This window comes from Oncorhynchus gorbuscha, linkage group LG14 (genome assembly GCF_021184085.1).
Source record: "Oncorhynchus gorbuscha isolate QuinsamMale2020 ecotype Even-year linkage group LG14, OgorEven_v1.0, whole genome shotgun sequence".
Classification (NCBI taxonomy): Eukaryota; Metazoa; Chordata; class Actinopteri; order Salmoniformes; family Salmonidae; genus Oncorhynchus; species Oncorhynchus gorbuscha.
The window spans coordinates 9,136,299-9,152,633 of NC_060186.1; the positions used below are offsets into that span (position 1 = coordinate 9,136,299).

A 16,335-nucleotide genomic window follows, 5' to 3' on the forward strand; every position below is an offset into this window, starting at 1 on the left:
ACATTATATAGTATCTCTTCCTCATGGTTACAGACCCTACAACATTATATAGTATCTCTTCCTCATGGTTACAGACCCTACAACATTATATAGTATCTCTTCCTCATGGTTACAGACCCTACAACATTATATAGTATCTCTTCCTCATGGTTACAGACCCTACAACATTATATAGTATCTCTTCCTCATGGTTACAGACCCTACAACATTATATAGTATCTCTTCCTCATGGTTACAGACCCTACAACATTATATAGTATCTCTTCCTCATGGTTACAGACCCTACAACATTATATAGTATCTCTTCCTCATGGTTACAGACCCTACAACATTATATAGTATCTCTTCCTCATGGTTACAGACCCTACAACATTATATAGTATCTCTTCCTCATGGTTACAGACCCAACAACATTATACAGACACAACAACATTATATAGTATCTCTTCCTCATGGTTACAGACCCTACAACATTATATAGTATCTCTTCCTCATGGTTACAGACCCTACAACATTATATAGTATCCCTTCCTCATGGTTACAGACCCTACAACATTATACAGACACAACAACATTATATAGTATCTCTTCCTCATGGTTACAGACCCTACAACATTATATAGTATCTCTTCCTCATGGTTACAGACCCTACAACATTATATAGTATCTCTTCCTCATGGTTACAGACCCTACAACATTATATAGTATCTCTTCCTCATGGTTACAGACCCAACAACATTATACAGACACAACAACATTATATAGTATCTCTTCCTCATGGTTACAGACCCTACAACATTATATAGTATCTCTTCCTCATGGTTACAGACCCAACAACATTATACAGACACAACAACATTATATAGTATCTCTTCCTCATGGTTACAGACCCTACAACATTATATAGTATCTCTTCCTCATGGTTACAGACCCTACAACATTATATAGTATCTCTTCCTCATGGTTACAGACCCTACAACATTATATAGTATCTCTTCCTCATGGTTACAGACCCTACAACATTATATAGTATCTCTTCCTCGTGAATAAAAGCACATGAGCTAATCTTTGGACCGTTGTTGTGCTTACTTGAACAGAAAGGTGGTGTGGCGGTCCTTCTTGTGGGCACATTTTGTCATCAAATGTGCTTTTAAAAAAAAAGGGAACTCTTTAAAAAAACAAAGAAGGTTGAATCATGATGTCTGTGATCTTCAGGTCGGAGCTCTAGAAAGAGGCCCGAGTTCCTGGTGTGGAATTCTGTTGGATGACCGTTCAAAATGTAATTTCCAAGTTGGAGCTAGTTTTTTCCCAGTTGTCTTAAACACGGAAGAAGTCATGCTGGATGGACAGCATGGCTAATGTATTCAACCTTTTCTGGCCCATGGTGTTGCGGGTGACTATCTTTTTAAGCTTGGAAAAGAGACCATTTCAGACAGATTATTTAAATCCTTAAACCCAGACTTGGACCACTCACCCTCTCCACCAAATAGCAGGCAGGTGAAGCAAAATGGTGATTGCTTTGCAACGCTTGCATTTAGCTACTGATTCCTTCCAAACCACTCATTGTTTAATTTGCGATTTCCGACTTGTTGTGTAATTTTTATGGCCAATGAGCACCGATACCTTTTTTAAAAATCTATAATTTATCTTCATATTGCAAGGATGGAAAATGATTTTCCAGTAGATTGTCGACGTGGTTCATGGCGATGACTGCTTGTCTAGCTTGCTAGCTAAGATTTTGAAGTAAGATGATCCAATCAAAGGGTAGATATAACGTGATTTGATGTCATTTTATCTGTGGCCAATGACCTTGAGCCTTCTTAAATATGCCCTTCTAATGTAAATCTATGGCAGCACCCAAGGGCACTTAAATTGCCTAGCTTTCCCTGTAGATTCTGCTGTGACGTAGTGTTCCCATGAGTGACAGACCACTGAGCCAATCACGGCACAACTAAAGAAGATTACCAACGCCTACACTCTGTATATTCCGCTAGCTGCCCCTCCACCACAGAAAGCACTGAGCTAGGCTGAAACGCCTGCATTTTGGAGCTGCCTTACTCCAGAAAGAGACCATGTTTTGTATGCGGCTTCATTAACTCAATATTATTTAAAAAAAAATGTTTTACATCGTTTGCTGATATGTGACATGAATTGATGCCAAAATAACATGCCCTAAATGACGAGTTGGCACTGAGTACCACTCTCCATATTTTCCAGCATAGTTATGACTGCATTATGTAATGGGTATGCTTGTAATCATAAAGGACTTGGGGAGTTTTTCAGGATAAAAAAGAAATGTAATGGAAACGTAATGGAGCTAAGCACAGGCAAAATCCTAAAGGAAAACCTGGTTGTCTTCTTTCCACTAGACTCAGCAGGACAATAACCTAAAACACAAGGCTAAATCTACACTAGAGTTGCTTCCCAAGAAGACAGGGAGTGTTCTTGAAAGGCGAGTTAATGTTTTGACTTAAATCTATAGCATGACCTGAAAATGGTTGTCTAATATTGATCAACAACCAATTTGACAGAGCTTGAACAATTTTTTTAGAATAATAATGGGCAAATGTTGCACAATCCAGGTGTGGAAAGCTCTTAGAGACTTACCCAGAATGACTCAAAGCTGTAATTGCTGCCAAAAGTGCATCTACAAAGTTGGGTTGTAAATGAGATATGTCTGCATTTCATTTTCAATAAATTTGCTAACATTTCTTAAAACATGTTTTCACTTTGTCATTATGGGTTATTGCGTGTACATGGGTGATCATTTATTTATTTTTTAATCCATTTTGAATTCCGGCTGTAACACAACAAAATGTGGAATAAGTTAACAGGTATGACTACTTTCTCAAGACACTGTATGTTCTGTTTTCTCAATATACCCACATTTATCAAACCTATCCCCAGATCTCATACCATCCTCATTTAACCTTCATTCATTTCCCTAGGTACTCTCACATGAATCATGCACCGACACACACGTGTACAGACACACACACACACGTAGACACGCACACAGTACTGTAGATGGATGTGAGGAGTTTAGATGAAGGCAGTTGCCTGTCGGTAGTGTTGTCAGACCTCACTTCTCTTCTCTCGGTGATTGAAGACGAAGAGAAGACATCCAACCTTATCTCACCTTTTCACACTCACTGTTGTTGCTCTCCATCTCTCTGTTCCCCATAGGACGTCTCTCACACTAATGGTATCTCTCCTCTCTCGCTCTGTCTTTCTCTCACTCTTTTACTCGCTCACTTTGTGTGTCTCTCTCTCTCTCTCTCTGTCTGTTTCTCCCTCTCCCTTTCTCTCAGGTCTTCATTCTGTTTTTTCACTTTTCATCTCCCCATTGGAACCCCTCTCTCAATCTCTCTCTCCTTCATCATTAGCTTCTGAACGGGGGTAAGAATTGGATAAAATGAGAGCTTTCTGATCCTCTCTCTCCTTTCTGTGTGTGTGTGTGTGTGTGTGTGTGTGTGTGTGTGTGTGTGTGTGTGTGTGTGTGTGTGTGTGTGTGTGTGTGTGTGTGTGTGTGTGTGTGTGTGTGTGTGTGTGTGTGTGTGTGTGTGTGTGTGTGTGTGTGTGTGTGTGTGTGTGTGTGTGTGTGTGTGTGTGTGTTATGGTTGTTAAATGTGTGCTAACAAAACCCAGGTGGCCAATGAGGAGAGTGAGAGGCGTCAAGGTTAATATGACCTTCCCCTGGAGAGGTGGAAAGGGGGAGAAAAGAAAGAGTATATTCGTGAGGGAGAGAATCATAGAGAAGGGTGAGAGTTAAAGCGAGAGACGGAGGTCATTTGTGTGATCTACGTCCCCCATAAAGCTAAATAATCCATCTGTAAATATCTTGTTGCTGAAACCCTGTTAATAATGTTTAATAGTCAGTTGGCTAACAATATTGGATGAGAAATGTATATTATGCTGATTGGTCCGTTCAAGTCTCCCGATGTAACGTCACAAACACCTAGTTTAGTAATAAAAAGGCTCTCCGTTGCCTTCCCATGACAACGGTGCATTTTCTAATGCTTGTAGATACAGCATTCTTACACCACAGTCTATGTCGGTAAAGAGATTGGATGAAGTCATCCGATAAGACATGGTGGAGCGAGTCAGTAGGAGAGAACCTTGTCAGTGTAGATCTGTTGTTCCTCCCCAGCCATAACACCACGTACTGATAGTTCCCAACAGAGAAGCTGCAGGAGAGCCATGCCACACTCCACGCAGAGACATGCCTCTAAAAATACACGCACACTACCTGTCACATCCCATACTTTAAATCACAGTTTTGTGCTATGTGGTGGCTTTGTGTGTACGTGGGTTTGGGATGGGTGTTTTTTGTGATTTTGTTGTTTGAGGTTTTGCTTTTAGGCTTGTGTTTTTGTATACATTAAATGTGTATTTCGGATAGAATTATGATCAGACACAGTACAGTTATTATATTTGTGTGTTCATATTTTTCTGATTCCAAGATCAAAAGCTACATCTCGGTCTTTGAAAGAGTCAGCTATTGTCACCGTTCCCTTGAGTAAGGACCACCCAAACTGCTCATTGGCTGCTCTCTGCTCCAGCTTCTCCAACTTAACGTGTGTTTGCGTGTACGTACACACACACACACATCTATACGTTCTAATGTGTAAAGCATGATCTGTCCGGTACAAAATGACTGGTAGTTTAGGAGTGCAGACAGTCGGTCTCTAACAGACAGACAGAGAGACAGATCTTTCATCAAGCAGCGATGAAACCGTGCGGTTTGGTAAAAGCAGAAGACTAATTTCTGTCTCGGTTGAACTAATAAAGTATTCTTCTTCTTCTTCAGCTAGAGCCGTGATCTAGCCTTGTTCAGCTTTTGCTACGTCCCAAAAGCTACCCTATTCCGTTTATAGTACACTACTTTTGACCAGAGCCCTATCCAAGCAGTGCACTATAAAGGGAATAGGGTGCCATTGGTTGGCAACCCTGAGTTTGGCCTAGCTACAGTATATCTCTTCTCAGGCTCATGGCGTAAACACAACATGATATAGTGAAATATTTATCCCCCCCAAAGCCTGTTGTTCCGATGCTCCTCTCATTAAACCTGGGCTAATTGTCTTTGTCTGTGGGAGAGGGAGGGGGCATGTTATACCATACACCCCGGGAAGAGATGGAGAAAAGGAGAGGCAAGATGTGGGAGAGAGTTAGGGAAGAGAGGGAAAGGTAGGTGGAGAGAGAGACACACGCAGACACACACACACACACACGCAGACACACACGCAGACAGACAGACACGCAGACAGACCGACACACACAAAGGTAGAGGGTTAGGGAAGAGTGGGAGAGGTAGGTGGAGACAGGAGAGAAACAGACACACACACACGGCCTTGCCAGGACAGAGAGTACATATGCATATAGAAATTGAGACAATTGCCGTCCTTTCCGAGGGAGAGAAAGGGAGGATGGGATGAGAGAGATGGAGGAGTTAAAGAATTAACTGCATCAATATTTCATTGGGTGGAGCCTTTGTTGAATAATGCAGCTGTTGTGTCAGACAGCGTTTCCCTCTCTCTCCGCTTGGTTCTGGGTGCTGACACACACACACACACACACACACACACACACACACACACACACACACACACACACACACACACACACACACACACACACACACACACACACACACACACACACACACACACACACACACACACACACACACACACACACACACTTGAGTGTACAAAACATTAAGAACATGCTCTTTCCATGACAGACTGACCAGGTGATTTCAGGTAAAAGCTTATTGATGTCACCTATTGATGTCACCTCAATCTGTGTAGATGAAGGGGAGGAGACAGGTTTTGAAGGGGAGGAGACAGGCTAAAGAAGGATTTTCAAGCCTTGAGACAACTGAGACATGGATTGTGTGTGTGTTCCATTCAGAGGGTGGATATTTAAGTGCCTTTAAACGGGTTATGGTAGTAGGTGCCAGGCGCACCAGTTTGAGTCAAGAACTACAACTCTGCTGGGTTTTTCACGCTTCACAGTTTCCCGTGTGTGTCAAGAATGGTCCACCACCCAAAGGACATCCAGCCAACTTGACACAACTGTAGGAAGCATTGGAGTCAACATGGTTCAGCATCCCTAAGGAAGCTTTCAGCACCTTGTAGAGTCCATGTCCTGATGAATTGAGGCTGTTCTGAGGACAACATTGAGGGAGGTGGTGTTCATATTTGGGACATCAGTGTACAGTTGTAATATAGGCCTACAGTGTACTGGTATTCACCTAGTTCACCCACAGTTCTCTCACCTTTTATTTGATCATCTCTCTCCCTCCATCTCCTTTCCTGTGGCTACCTTGTCCCAGAGCCTGTAGGAGTTGGACAAGAGCTAGATTGTTCATCCACATATAAACACCTGCCTCTCCATCTCTCTCTTTCCCTATTTCTCTCTCTCTTCTCCCATCCAATTATCTCTCTCTCACTCACACACACTCTGTTGTGTTGTGACTGGGCCAGGCAGGCTGTGTTTCTATCATGTAAGTCTGAGTTTTTCCCTGGGCAGCTTCAATAGACAGACCTGCTCAGCTCTGCAAAAGCTGGAAGCACCTGTCACAGCCAGTTCATTCCAGTGGACTGGATTATGGTTGTTTCTACACACACACACACACACATACTCTCAGTATACAAGCCTGCATATTAACATACTGACACACACACATACTCTCAGTATACAAGCCTGCATATTAACATACTGACACACATACATACGCTCAGTATTCAAGCTTGCATATTAACATACTGACACACACAAACATACTCTCAGTATTCAAGCTTGCATATTAACATACTGACACACACAAACATACTCTCAGTATTCAAGCTTGCATATTAACATACTGACACACACAAACATACTCTCAGTATTCAAGCCTGCATATTAACATACTGACACACACAAACATACTCTCAGGATACAAGCCTGCATATTAACATACTGACACACACACACACATACTCTCAGTATTCAAGCCTGCATATTCACATACTGACACACACAAACATACTCTCAGGATACAAGCCTGCATATTAACATACTGACACACACACACACATACTCTCAGTATTCAAGCCTGCATATTCACATACTGACACACACACACATACTCTCAGTATACACGCCTGCATATTAACATACTGACACACGCAGGCTCTAGTGTACTGTATGCACTCTAGCATAAGTTAATACTCACTAGACACACACACAGTACATATACTAACACATTTAGTCAGTGTGTGTGTTAGACTGGTTGTTATTCTATATTAGTATATCCATGCAGATATTATCATCATCATCATCATCAGTGTTAATTTTAGAAGACTTGGCAGGAGGGGGCAGCAAGCTGTGCTGTTGGATTGGAAAGTTTTCTAACTCATGAGATCTCAAGATGGCACACACACACACCCAAGTACAAACACACGCACACAAACAAAAACAGCTTACAGTACACGTATGTGCGCACACACACACACACACACACACACACACACACACACACACACACACACACACACACACACACACACACACACACACACACACACACACACACACACACACACACACACACACACACACACCAGGACATTGCATCTTTCTGCTTCGCTAACACCATCATAAATCAATGGCAGCACAGTAATAGTGTTCATATCAGCAGCACCATCTGTTCTATAGAGGACACACAGACATTCCATCATGACTTATACTGCAGTATCCTCTTGGTGGTCATTAGACCGTTGTCCAATAAGGCTCCTCTTGTAGTGTGTGTCTGTGTGTACCTATAGTACAGTGACTATGTCCCTGTCATGTTCGTTCCCTCCCTTGCCCCTGTCTTCCCCCGCGTCATGTACCCCACATGGACACACTGTCCCCAACACACATAAAAATACTGCACCAAACATCTTAGATGTAAAATTGCATGACTAAGATCTCTTCGGCAAAACGTCAAAATTAATGACGGATTTCTTGGATTAATTCAGACTATTTTGAGGAAGTATATCCTGGCTACGGCATGTCAAAATGGACAAACAGTACTATTTCTGCTTTTTCTTCCTTTTTCAAGCATAGGTCTTTCAAGGCAGTATGCGAGCACACTCGTTCGGTTCAGCTAGCCGTGTTCGGCTAGGTGTATTCGGCTAGGCATCAGCCGAACTGAAGCATGCTGATGCCTTTAGCAGGAACCACATTTTCTCTCCTTTCTCTCTCTTTTCTCTCTCTCTGGGGTTAGAGTTTGGAGGATGTGGAGTTAAGTCCTCTCTTCTCCTCTGTGTCATTCTCGTTCTCTTTATTCGGTCGCTTCTAATCCCTTGCTGGTGGTCTCTTTATTCTCATCCCTTGCTGGTGGTCTCTTTATTCTCATCCCTTGCTGGTGGTCTCTTTATTCTCATCCCTTGCTGGTGGTCTCTTTATTCTCATCCCTTGCTGGTGGTCTCTTTATTCTCATCCCTTGCTGGTGGTCTCTTTATTCTCATCCCTTGCTGGTTGTCTGTCTTTATTCTCATCCCTTGCTGGTTGTCTGTCTTTATTCTCATCCCTTGCTGGTGGTCTCTTTAGTCTCATCCCTTGCTGGTGGTCTCTTTAGTCTCATCCCTTGCTGGTTGTCTGTCTTTATTCTCATCCCTTGCTGGTGGTCTGTATTTATTCTCATCCCTTGCTGGTGGTCTGTCTTTATTCTCATCCCTTGCTTGGTTGTCTTTCGATCAAAGGATATTTACAAGAGAGATTGATGAGTTTGAGAGAGAAGGAATTTTGTGCGCCCATGAGTGTGTGTGGGGGAGCTGTTTTTCTTTCCTCTGAGACTTAATCACACTTCCCTCCCTTCCTCTCTCTCCTCTCAGTATGTGGTACCACCTCCTCCATCACGGAAATCTGTCAAATAGGAAGAATAGTACTTTATTTTTATATCCATCTGTTACTACAAAAACCTTCTCTGTTGTCAACAGGCAGGCCACACACACACACACACACACACACACACACACACACACACACACACACACACACACACACACACACACACACACACACACACACACACACACACACACACACACACACACACACACACACACACACACACACACACACACACACACCACTCCAAGTGCAGCACTACCTAGAGTTATCTAGGGTTGAGAGCATTGCTGAAAGCAGTAACTATCTATATCCAACGGTCCATATCTGTGTTGCCCAGTCTGGGATTAGAATCAGCAGTCTTACAGCTGCAGTACAGGGTTTATTTATTAACTCGCCTCACTGTCTATCTCTCCTCTTTCTCCAAATATTTATATGGAAATGGAGGGAGTGTGAAAGAAAGGAGGGGGGAGAGAATAAAATGAGAGAGAGAGAGAGATCTTAGTGGTGTTAAATATTGAAGACCTTTGTCTTATTGTGTTGCATGGTTATGTAACCTCTGTGAGTGAGTGAGTGAGTGAGTGAGTGAGTGAGTGAGTGAGTGAGTGAGTGAGTGAGTGAGTGAGTGAGTGAGTGAGTGAGTGAGTGAGTGAGTGAGTGAGTGAGTGAGTGAGTGAGTGAGTGAGTGAGTGAGTGAGTGACACACAGGGATCTGAAAGGGAATCGCCTACCGGACCTTCTCCTTCTCTCCTTCCCCCATCTCTCCCTCTCTTCTCCACAGAAACATACCTCATTAAGTCAAAACAGACATCCTGTTGTTCCTCCTATTTGTTTTAATGAGACCCTCCTCCTCAGTCTTCATAGATCTAGAATAGTCAGCTTGAGTTCCTATGGAGCTCAGTCACCCCACTTCACTGCAGCCTGCTCCATACGCTGCTCACACAGTGGTGTTGGTGTTCCACAGACCGTGGCCGAAACCCCTGCAGAGGTTTGTAGTGTACGGACCGAGCCATTACACAGCATGGGCCTCACACTCATAGACTAGAGATAGGGGGGTACAGAGTGGCAGACAGTCAGACACACCACACACACAAATATTAATGAATCATACAAACTCCTCAAACACACAGAAGGGGCCTCATTTGCAAGCTGTACTTGCAGGGGAATGGAAAATGAGACCCCTTTTGTGTGTTTGAGGAGTTTGTATGATTCATTAATATTTCTGTGTCTGGTGAGTTTGTGCGTGCGTACATGTGTCTGCGTGTGAGAATGTATGTGTGTACTTGAGCACGATGGTACAAGGATTCTGCAACAATTGACGCTGCATACACTCTCTCGGAGACAGACTTGTCCTGGTGTTTCCTCAGACCCATAATAACAGCTGGGTCTTAGTCTGACTTGTCCTGGTGTTTCCTCAGACCCACAATAACAGCTGGGTATTATTCTGACTTGTCCTGGTGTTTCCTCAGACCCACAATAACAGCTGGGTATTATTCTGACTTGTCCTGGTGTTTCCTCAGACCCACAATAACAGCTGGGTATTATTCTGACTTGTCCTGGTTTTTCCTCAGACCCACAATAACAGCTGGGTATTATTCTGACTTGTCCTGGTGTTTCCTCAGACCCACAATAACAGCTGGGTATTATTCTGACTTGTCCTGGTTTTTCCTCAGACCCACAATAACAGCTGGGTATTATTCTGACTTGTCCTGGTTTTTCCTCAGACCCACAATAACAGCTGGGTCTTACAGTCTGACATGGCCTGGTTTTTCCTCAGACCCACAATAACAGCTGGGTCTTACAGTCTGACTTGTCCTGGTTTTTCCTCAGACCCACAATAACAGCTGGGTCTTACAGTCTGACTTGTCCTTGGTTTTTCCTCAGACCCACAATAACAGCTGGGTCTTACAGTCTGACTTGTCCTGGTTTTTCCTCAGACCCACAATAACAGCTGGGTCTTACAGTCTGACTTGTCCTGGTTTTTCCTCAGACCCACAATAACAGCTGGGTCTTACAGTCTGACATGGCCTGGTTTTTCCTCAGACCCACAATAACAGCTGGGTTTACAGTCTGACTTGTCCTGGTTTTTCCTCAGACCCACAATAACAGCTGGGTCTTACAGTCTGACTTGTCCTGGTTTTTCCTCAGACCCACAATAACAGCTGGGTCTGACTTGTCCTGGTTTTTCCTTAGACCCACAATAACAGCTGGGTATTATTCTGACTTGTCCTGGTTTTTCCTCAGACCCACAATAACAGCTGGGTATTATTCTGACTTGTCCTGGTTTTTCCTCAGACCCACAATAACAGCTGGGTCTTACAGTCTTACTTGTCCTGGTTTTTCCTCAGACCCACAATAACAGCTGGGTCTTAGAAGCTGCTAGGTTTCTCCCTTCCACTAATGGAATTGAGGAAGTGGAAATATGTTCTGCAGGGAGATAAGTGGTTTGATGATGCTGTCTGTTTTCATTGGCTTGATAAAAGAGTGAATATGAATATTATTCTGGGAAATGTGGAAGATTGGCATGTCTTCGTTTGAGACACCTCCTGCGCGCACACTTGATATGATTGACTTGGTGCCTTTTGATAGTGGATTCCTGAGAGGTGGAACTTCAATGAAAAAATGACAGCTTAGCAGGTCGCATTAAACAGAATCGGTTAGTAAAAGTGTGTGTGTGGCTGACAAGACCAAACTGCATCACTGATCTATTCATTAGAAGGGCTCTTACAGGGTACTGTACATCAGTGGTAGGAGCTTAGAGAGACACTTCAACTGATCACCCTCTCTCTGTCTGTCACTCTCACCCTCTCTCATTCTCTCTCCCTCTTGCCCCTGCTCTCTCTCTTGCTCTCCCTCATAGTGGTGGAACGTGGAGAAAGGAGAGGCCCTCCAGACCTTCTACCCGACAGGAGCCAATCTGAAAAGGATCCACGTGTCACCTGACTTCTCCACCTTCGTCACCATCGACAATATCGGAATCCTCTACATCCTGAAGAAGGTGGAATGAGGAGGCATAGCTCATTAGTCTAAAGTGGTTTACTTATAGCTCATTAGTCTAAAGGGGGCGTAGCTCAATAATGGAAATAGCTCTCGTCTCCTCTCCTTGCATTGATCTGAAAGAGCCAGACGGGTGAGAGCCAATGTCCGTTAGTCATCTGCCATGTTGCTTTAGCCTGCGTTCTCAGATCAGAGTAGGTGAAGAACAGGAGATCTTCTAAAGGACAATCATTTCTCCTGCTCTGCCTTCTGCATAACACAACAGTCACACAATCACAACAAAATACATCATTTCTCCTGCTCTGCCTTCTGCATAACACAACAGTCACACAATCACAACAAAATACATCATTTCTCCTGCTCTGCCTTCTGCATAACACAACAGTCACACAATCACAACAAAATACATCATTTCTCCTGCTCTGCCTTCTGCATAACACAACAGTCACACAATCACAACAAAATACATCATTTCTCCTGCTCTGCCTTCTGCATAACACAACAGTCACACAATCACAACAAAATACATCATTTCTCCTGCTCTGCCTTCTGCATAACACAACAGTCACACAATCACAACAAAATTGATACCCTGACAAAATGAAATATTCTGCTTTTCTTATTGTATCAGGGGACCATAGACAAAATGCATTTGATTCTTACTGCACTGGGGTAAATCGCATGCAATGGACAGATTTTTCTATGCTCTTTTTAACTAGGAAAATCTATGCTATAATGAAATGCACCAGCATTATCTGTTGTGATTCTACAGTGATGTTGTCAACCACAGTGAATTGGTTTTGTATTTCTAAGTGCCCGAATGAGTCTTTTGCTTTGTTAATGTCGTGGCACTCTGCAAATGGTCATGATTGTGTTCTGTCGTCTTAAACAAAGTACATGTATTTTTCCCTGTGAAGTTCGGCGGCAGGGAGCCTAGCGATTAAGAGCGTTGGGCCAGTAACCTAAAGGTTGCTGGTTCGAATCTCTGAGCCGACTGGGTGAAACATCTCTCTTATGCCTTTCAGCAACGCACTTAACCCTAATTTGCTCTTGTAAGTCGCTCTGGATAAGAGCGTCTGTTCACTAAAATGTAAAAATGTAGTGGTCTAAACCTGCGTATTTGGACTAACTAAAGCCTTAAAGGTGGAGTCCGCAGTATGGGGAAGTCGACCCACTACTGTTGTTGTTGTCCGGGCTGAGGAGCGTCACACAGCATGGTAAAACTAATAGCAGGACATATTGTGCTCTCCTATTGCACATGCACTGATGTCTGAGGGGGAGAACTGTTGGTTGTTTCCAGTAACTTCTTAGTTGTTGTAATATCACAAATGGACGTGGCTGTTTCACCATTAAGGATTCCAGCTTTCATGTTTTTAAGGGGACATGTACTAAGGAAAATGTGGGAAAGCAAAGGAAAGGTCCAAATGATAGGGATCTTTGCATCAACCAGCTCAGTCTCACGTCAGATTTAGACGTTCATCCATGTCTCTCAAACGTCCATTCTGAAAGTGTTTAAGGTTAAGTCCAGGCATTAACTCCATATTCTTAAGTTTAGCTATTGACAGAATTGTTAAGGTAAGGGATAAGGTTTGGGTTAGGCTTCACTTTCTATTGCTGTATTCAAACTTGCAACCTTTGGAATCAGAGGGAGATGCTTCTCCCCCATCCGCCATCCCTGTCCACAACGCCCTAGCAAATCAGAAACTTTATTGAAGGTAACAGCGCTCACTGTTGCCCCTAGTGGCTGGTTTCCACGTCATCTCCCAACATCTTCAGACTTGGATGGACGTCGAATACTGACTTGAATAACAGGTGACCTGGCTGGTTTGCAATGTTATCAACAAATCACATTACTGCCATAAATGCATAAAACATGTGTATTGGTTCAGCCCATTTTCCAGAGCAAATGAGTAATTCAAACCTTTACCAAAGGCATTTGTCAGAATAGCATCTGTCGACTATGTTTACTATCAAGTTCAAAACTGTTTAGGACATTTTATACACTAATTATATCATTAGAGACTGTTTTTTTTGTACAAAGTATTTTTTATTGTATACATCTTGCTTTCATACATTTAGTTTTCTTACTATTACTGATCCACACTCTAGTGAGCTTTGTAAAAAGGCACTATAATTTTTCTCTTGTGGTCTGTATCAAGAACATGGCCTTGTTCCAATACTTTGACAATGCGTCCTTACTTCCTTGCTTCCTTCCTTCCATCATTGCTTGACTTCATCTCTGATCTGACTCTATTGAATAGCTGACCGATTGCTTCCACTTCATGGCTGACAATCCAGAGTCATTTAAAGTCTGTGATTATTGAAGGGAAGGATGTGTTTTCGAAGTATTCAATCTGGGCCTTGTTTTTGATGTCAGAACATGTGCTCTTAACCTATTGGTGCTTTAAACTCAGTGTGCAAGTAAATCATCAGAGGAGGTCTCTCCCTGTCAATCAAATCTGTGAAGTCTCGAGGTGATCTCAGGACATGAATACTGTTATGGTAAAGTGCTTGTGTGTGGTGTGTAATTTATAATACCTTAGAGAATAAAACATTCTATGACAGCAGGTGGCTTATTTCTCTTCATTTGTCATTAAATCATTTGATGTTCCCTGTCCAGAGCATAGGGTAGTATTTGATCTACACTGACCAAAAAAAACGCAACATGTAAATTGTTGGTCGCATGTTTCATGAGCTGAAATAACACACTCCTGAAATTTTCCATACGCACAAACAAATTTGCTTAGATCCTTTTTAGTGAGCATTTCTCCTTTGCAGAGATGATCCATCCACCTGACAGCTGTGGCATATCAAGAAGCTGATTAAACAGCATAATCATTACGTATAAGGCCATTCTAAAACGGGCAGTTTTGTCACACAACACAATGCCACAGTCTCTTGTTTTGAGGGAGTGTGTAATTGGCGTACTGACTACAGGAATGTCCACCATAGCTGTTGCCAGAGAATTGGATGTTCATTTCTCTACCATAAGCTGCCTCCGACGTTGTTTTAGTGAAATTGAAAGTATGTCCATCTGGCCTCACAACCACAGACCACGTGGGATGAAACTGCGGGATTGCACAATTGAATAATTTCTGCACAAACTGTCAGAAACCGTCTCGAAAGCTCATCTGTGTGCTCATCGTCTTCACCAGGGTCTTGACCTGACTGAAGTTCGGTGTCGTAACTGACTGGCAAAGGCTCACCTTCGATGGCCACTGGCACGCTGGAGAAGTGAGCTCTTCACGGATGAATCCCAGTTTCCACTGTACCGGGCAGATTGCAGCGTGTATGGCGTTGTGTGGCCGAGCGGTATGCTGATGTCAACGTTGTGAACAGAGTGCTCCATGGTAGTGGTGGGGTTAAAGTATGGGCAGGCATAAACTACGGATAACGAACACAATTGTGTTTTATCGATGACAATTTGATTGCACAAAGAGACCGTAACGAGATCCCGAGGACCATTGTCGTGCCATTCATCACCCGCCATCACCTCATGTTTCAGCAGGATGATGCACGGCCCCACATCACAAAGATCTGTACACATTAACTGGAAGCTGAAAATGTCCCAGTTCTCCCAAAGTCACCTGACTTGTCACCCATGATGCAATTTTAGGATGCTCTGGATCAACATGTACGACAACGTGTTCCAGTTCCCGCCAGTATCCAGCAACTTTGCACATCCATTGAAGAGGAGTGGGACAACATTCCACTGGCCACAATTAACACCCTGATCAACTCTATGTGAAGGAGATGTGTCACACTGCATGAGGCAAATGGTGGTCACACCAGATACTGTCTGGTTTTCTGATCCATGCCACTACCATTTTTTAAAAAGTTATCTGTGACCAACCGATGCATATCTGTATTCCCAGTCAAGTGAAATCCATAGATTAGGGTCTAATTTATTTATTTAAATTGACTGATTTCATTACATAAACTGTAAAATCTTTGAAATTGTTACATGTTACGTTGATGTTTGTGTTTAATGGATAAGAGAAGTTAGATCTGAAGGTTTGAACGAAAAATGCAAAAGATGTTCAACTACGATGATGTGTAGACAAGACATAAAGTGTGTGTGTGTGTCAGCGTGACAGAGGAGATGCTGCTGACAAGAGGCTGCATGGCTGTCAGTGTTAGCTCCTCCAGGGAGGGAGTACTGGGTTAGCTAGCTGCTGACACAATGTTGGTCACGGTCCGTCTGCTCCTGATACATCCTTCTGACAGGCCACTGATGGGGCCGACAAGCTCAACATACCACGCTGCCTGTCTCCTTATACCACGCTGCCTCTCTCCTTATACCATGCTGCCTGTCTCCTTATACCACGCTGCCTCTCAACATATACCACGCTGCCTGTCTCCTTATACCACGCTGCCTGACTCCTTATACCACACTGCCTCTCCTTATACCACGCTGCCTGTCTCCTTATACCACGCTGCCTCTCTCCTTATACC

General features: G+C 43.1%; 1 protein-coding gene across 1 annotated transcript in view; it reads left to right on the forward strand.

Annotated features, from left to right (window-relative positions):
- LOC123994384 (apoptotic protease-activating factor 1-like) overlaps positions 1 to 14,447 on the forward strand; it is a 60,053-nt gene extending 45,606 nt beyond the window's left edge. Inside the window, exon 27 of the mRNA XM_046296903.1 lies at positions 11,744 to 14,447. Coding sequence (XP_046152859.1) covers positions 11,744 to 11,890 — 147 coding nt within the window. The 3' untranslated portion in view covers positions 11,891 to 14,447. The remainder of the gene's footprint in view (positions 1 to 11,743) is intronic.
- Positions 14,448 to 16,335: the final 1,888 nt, after the last annotated feature.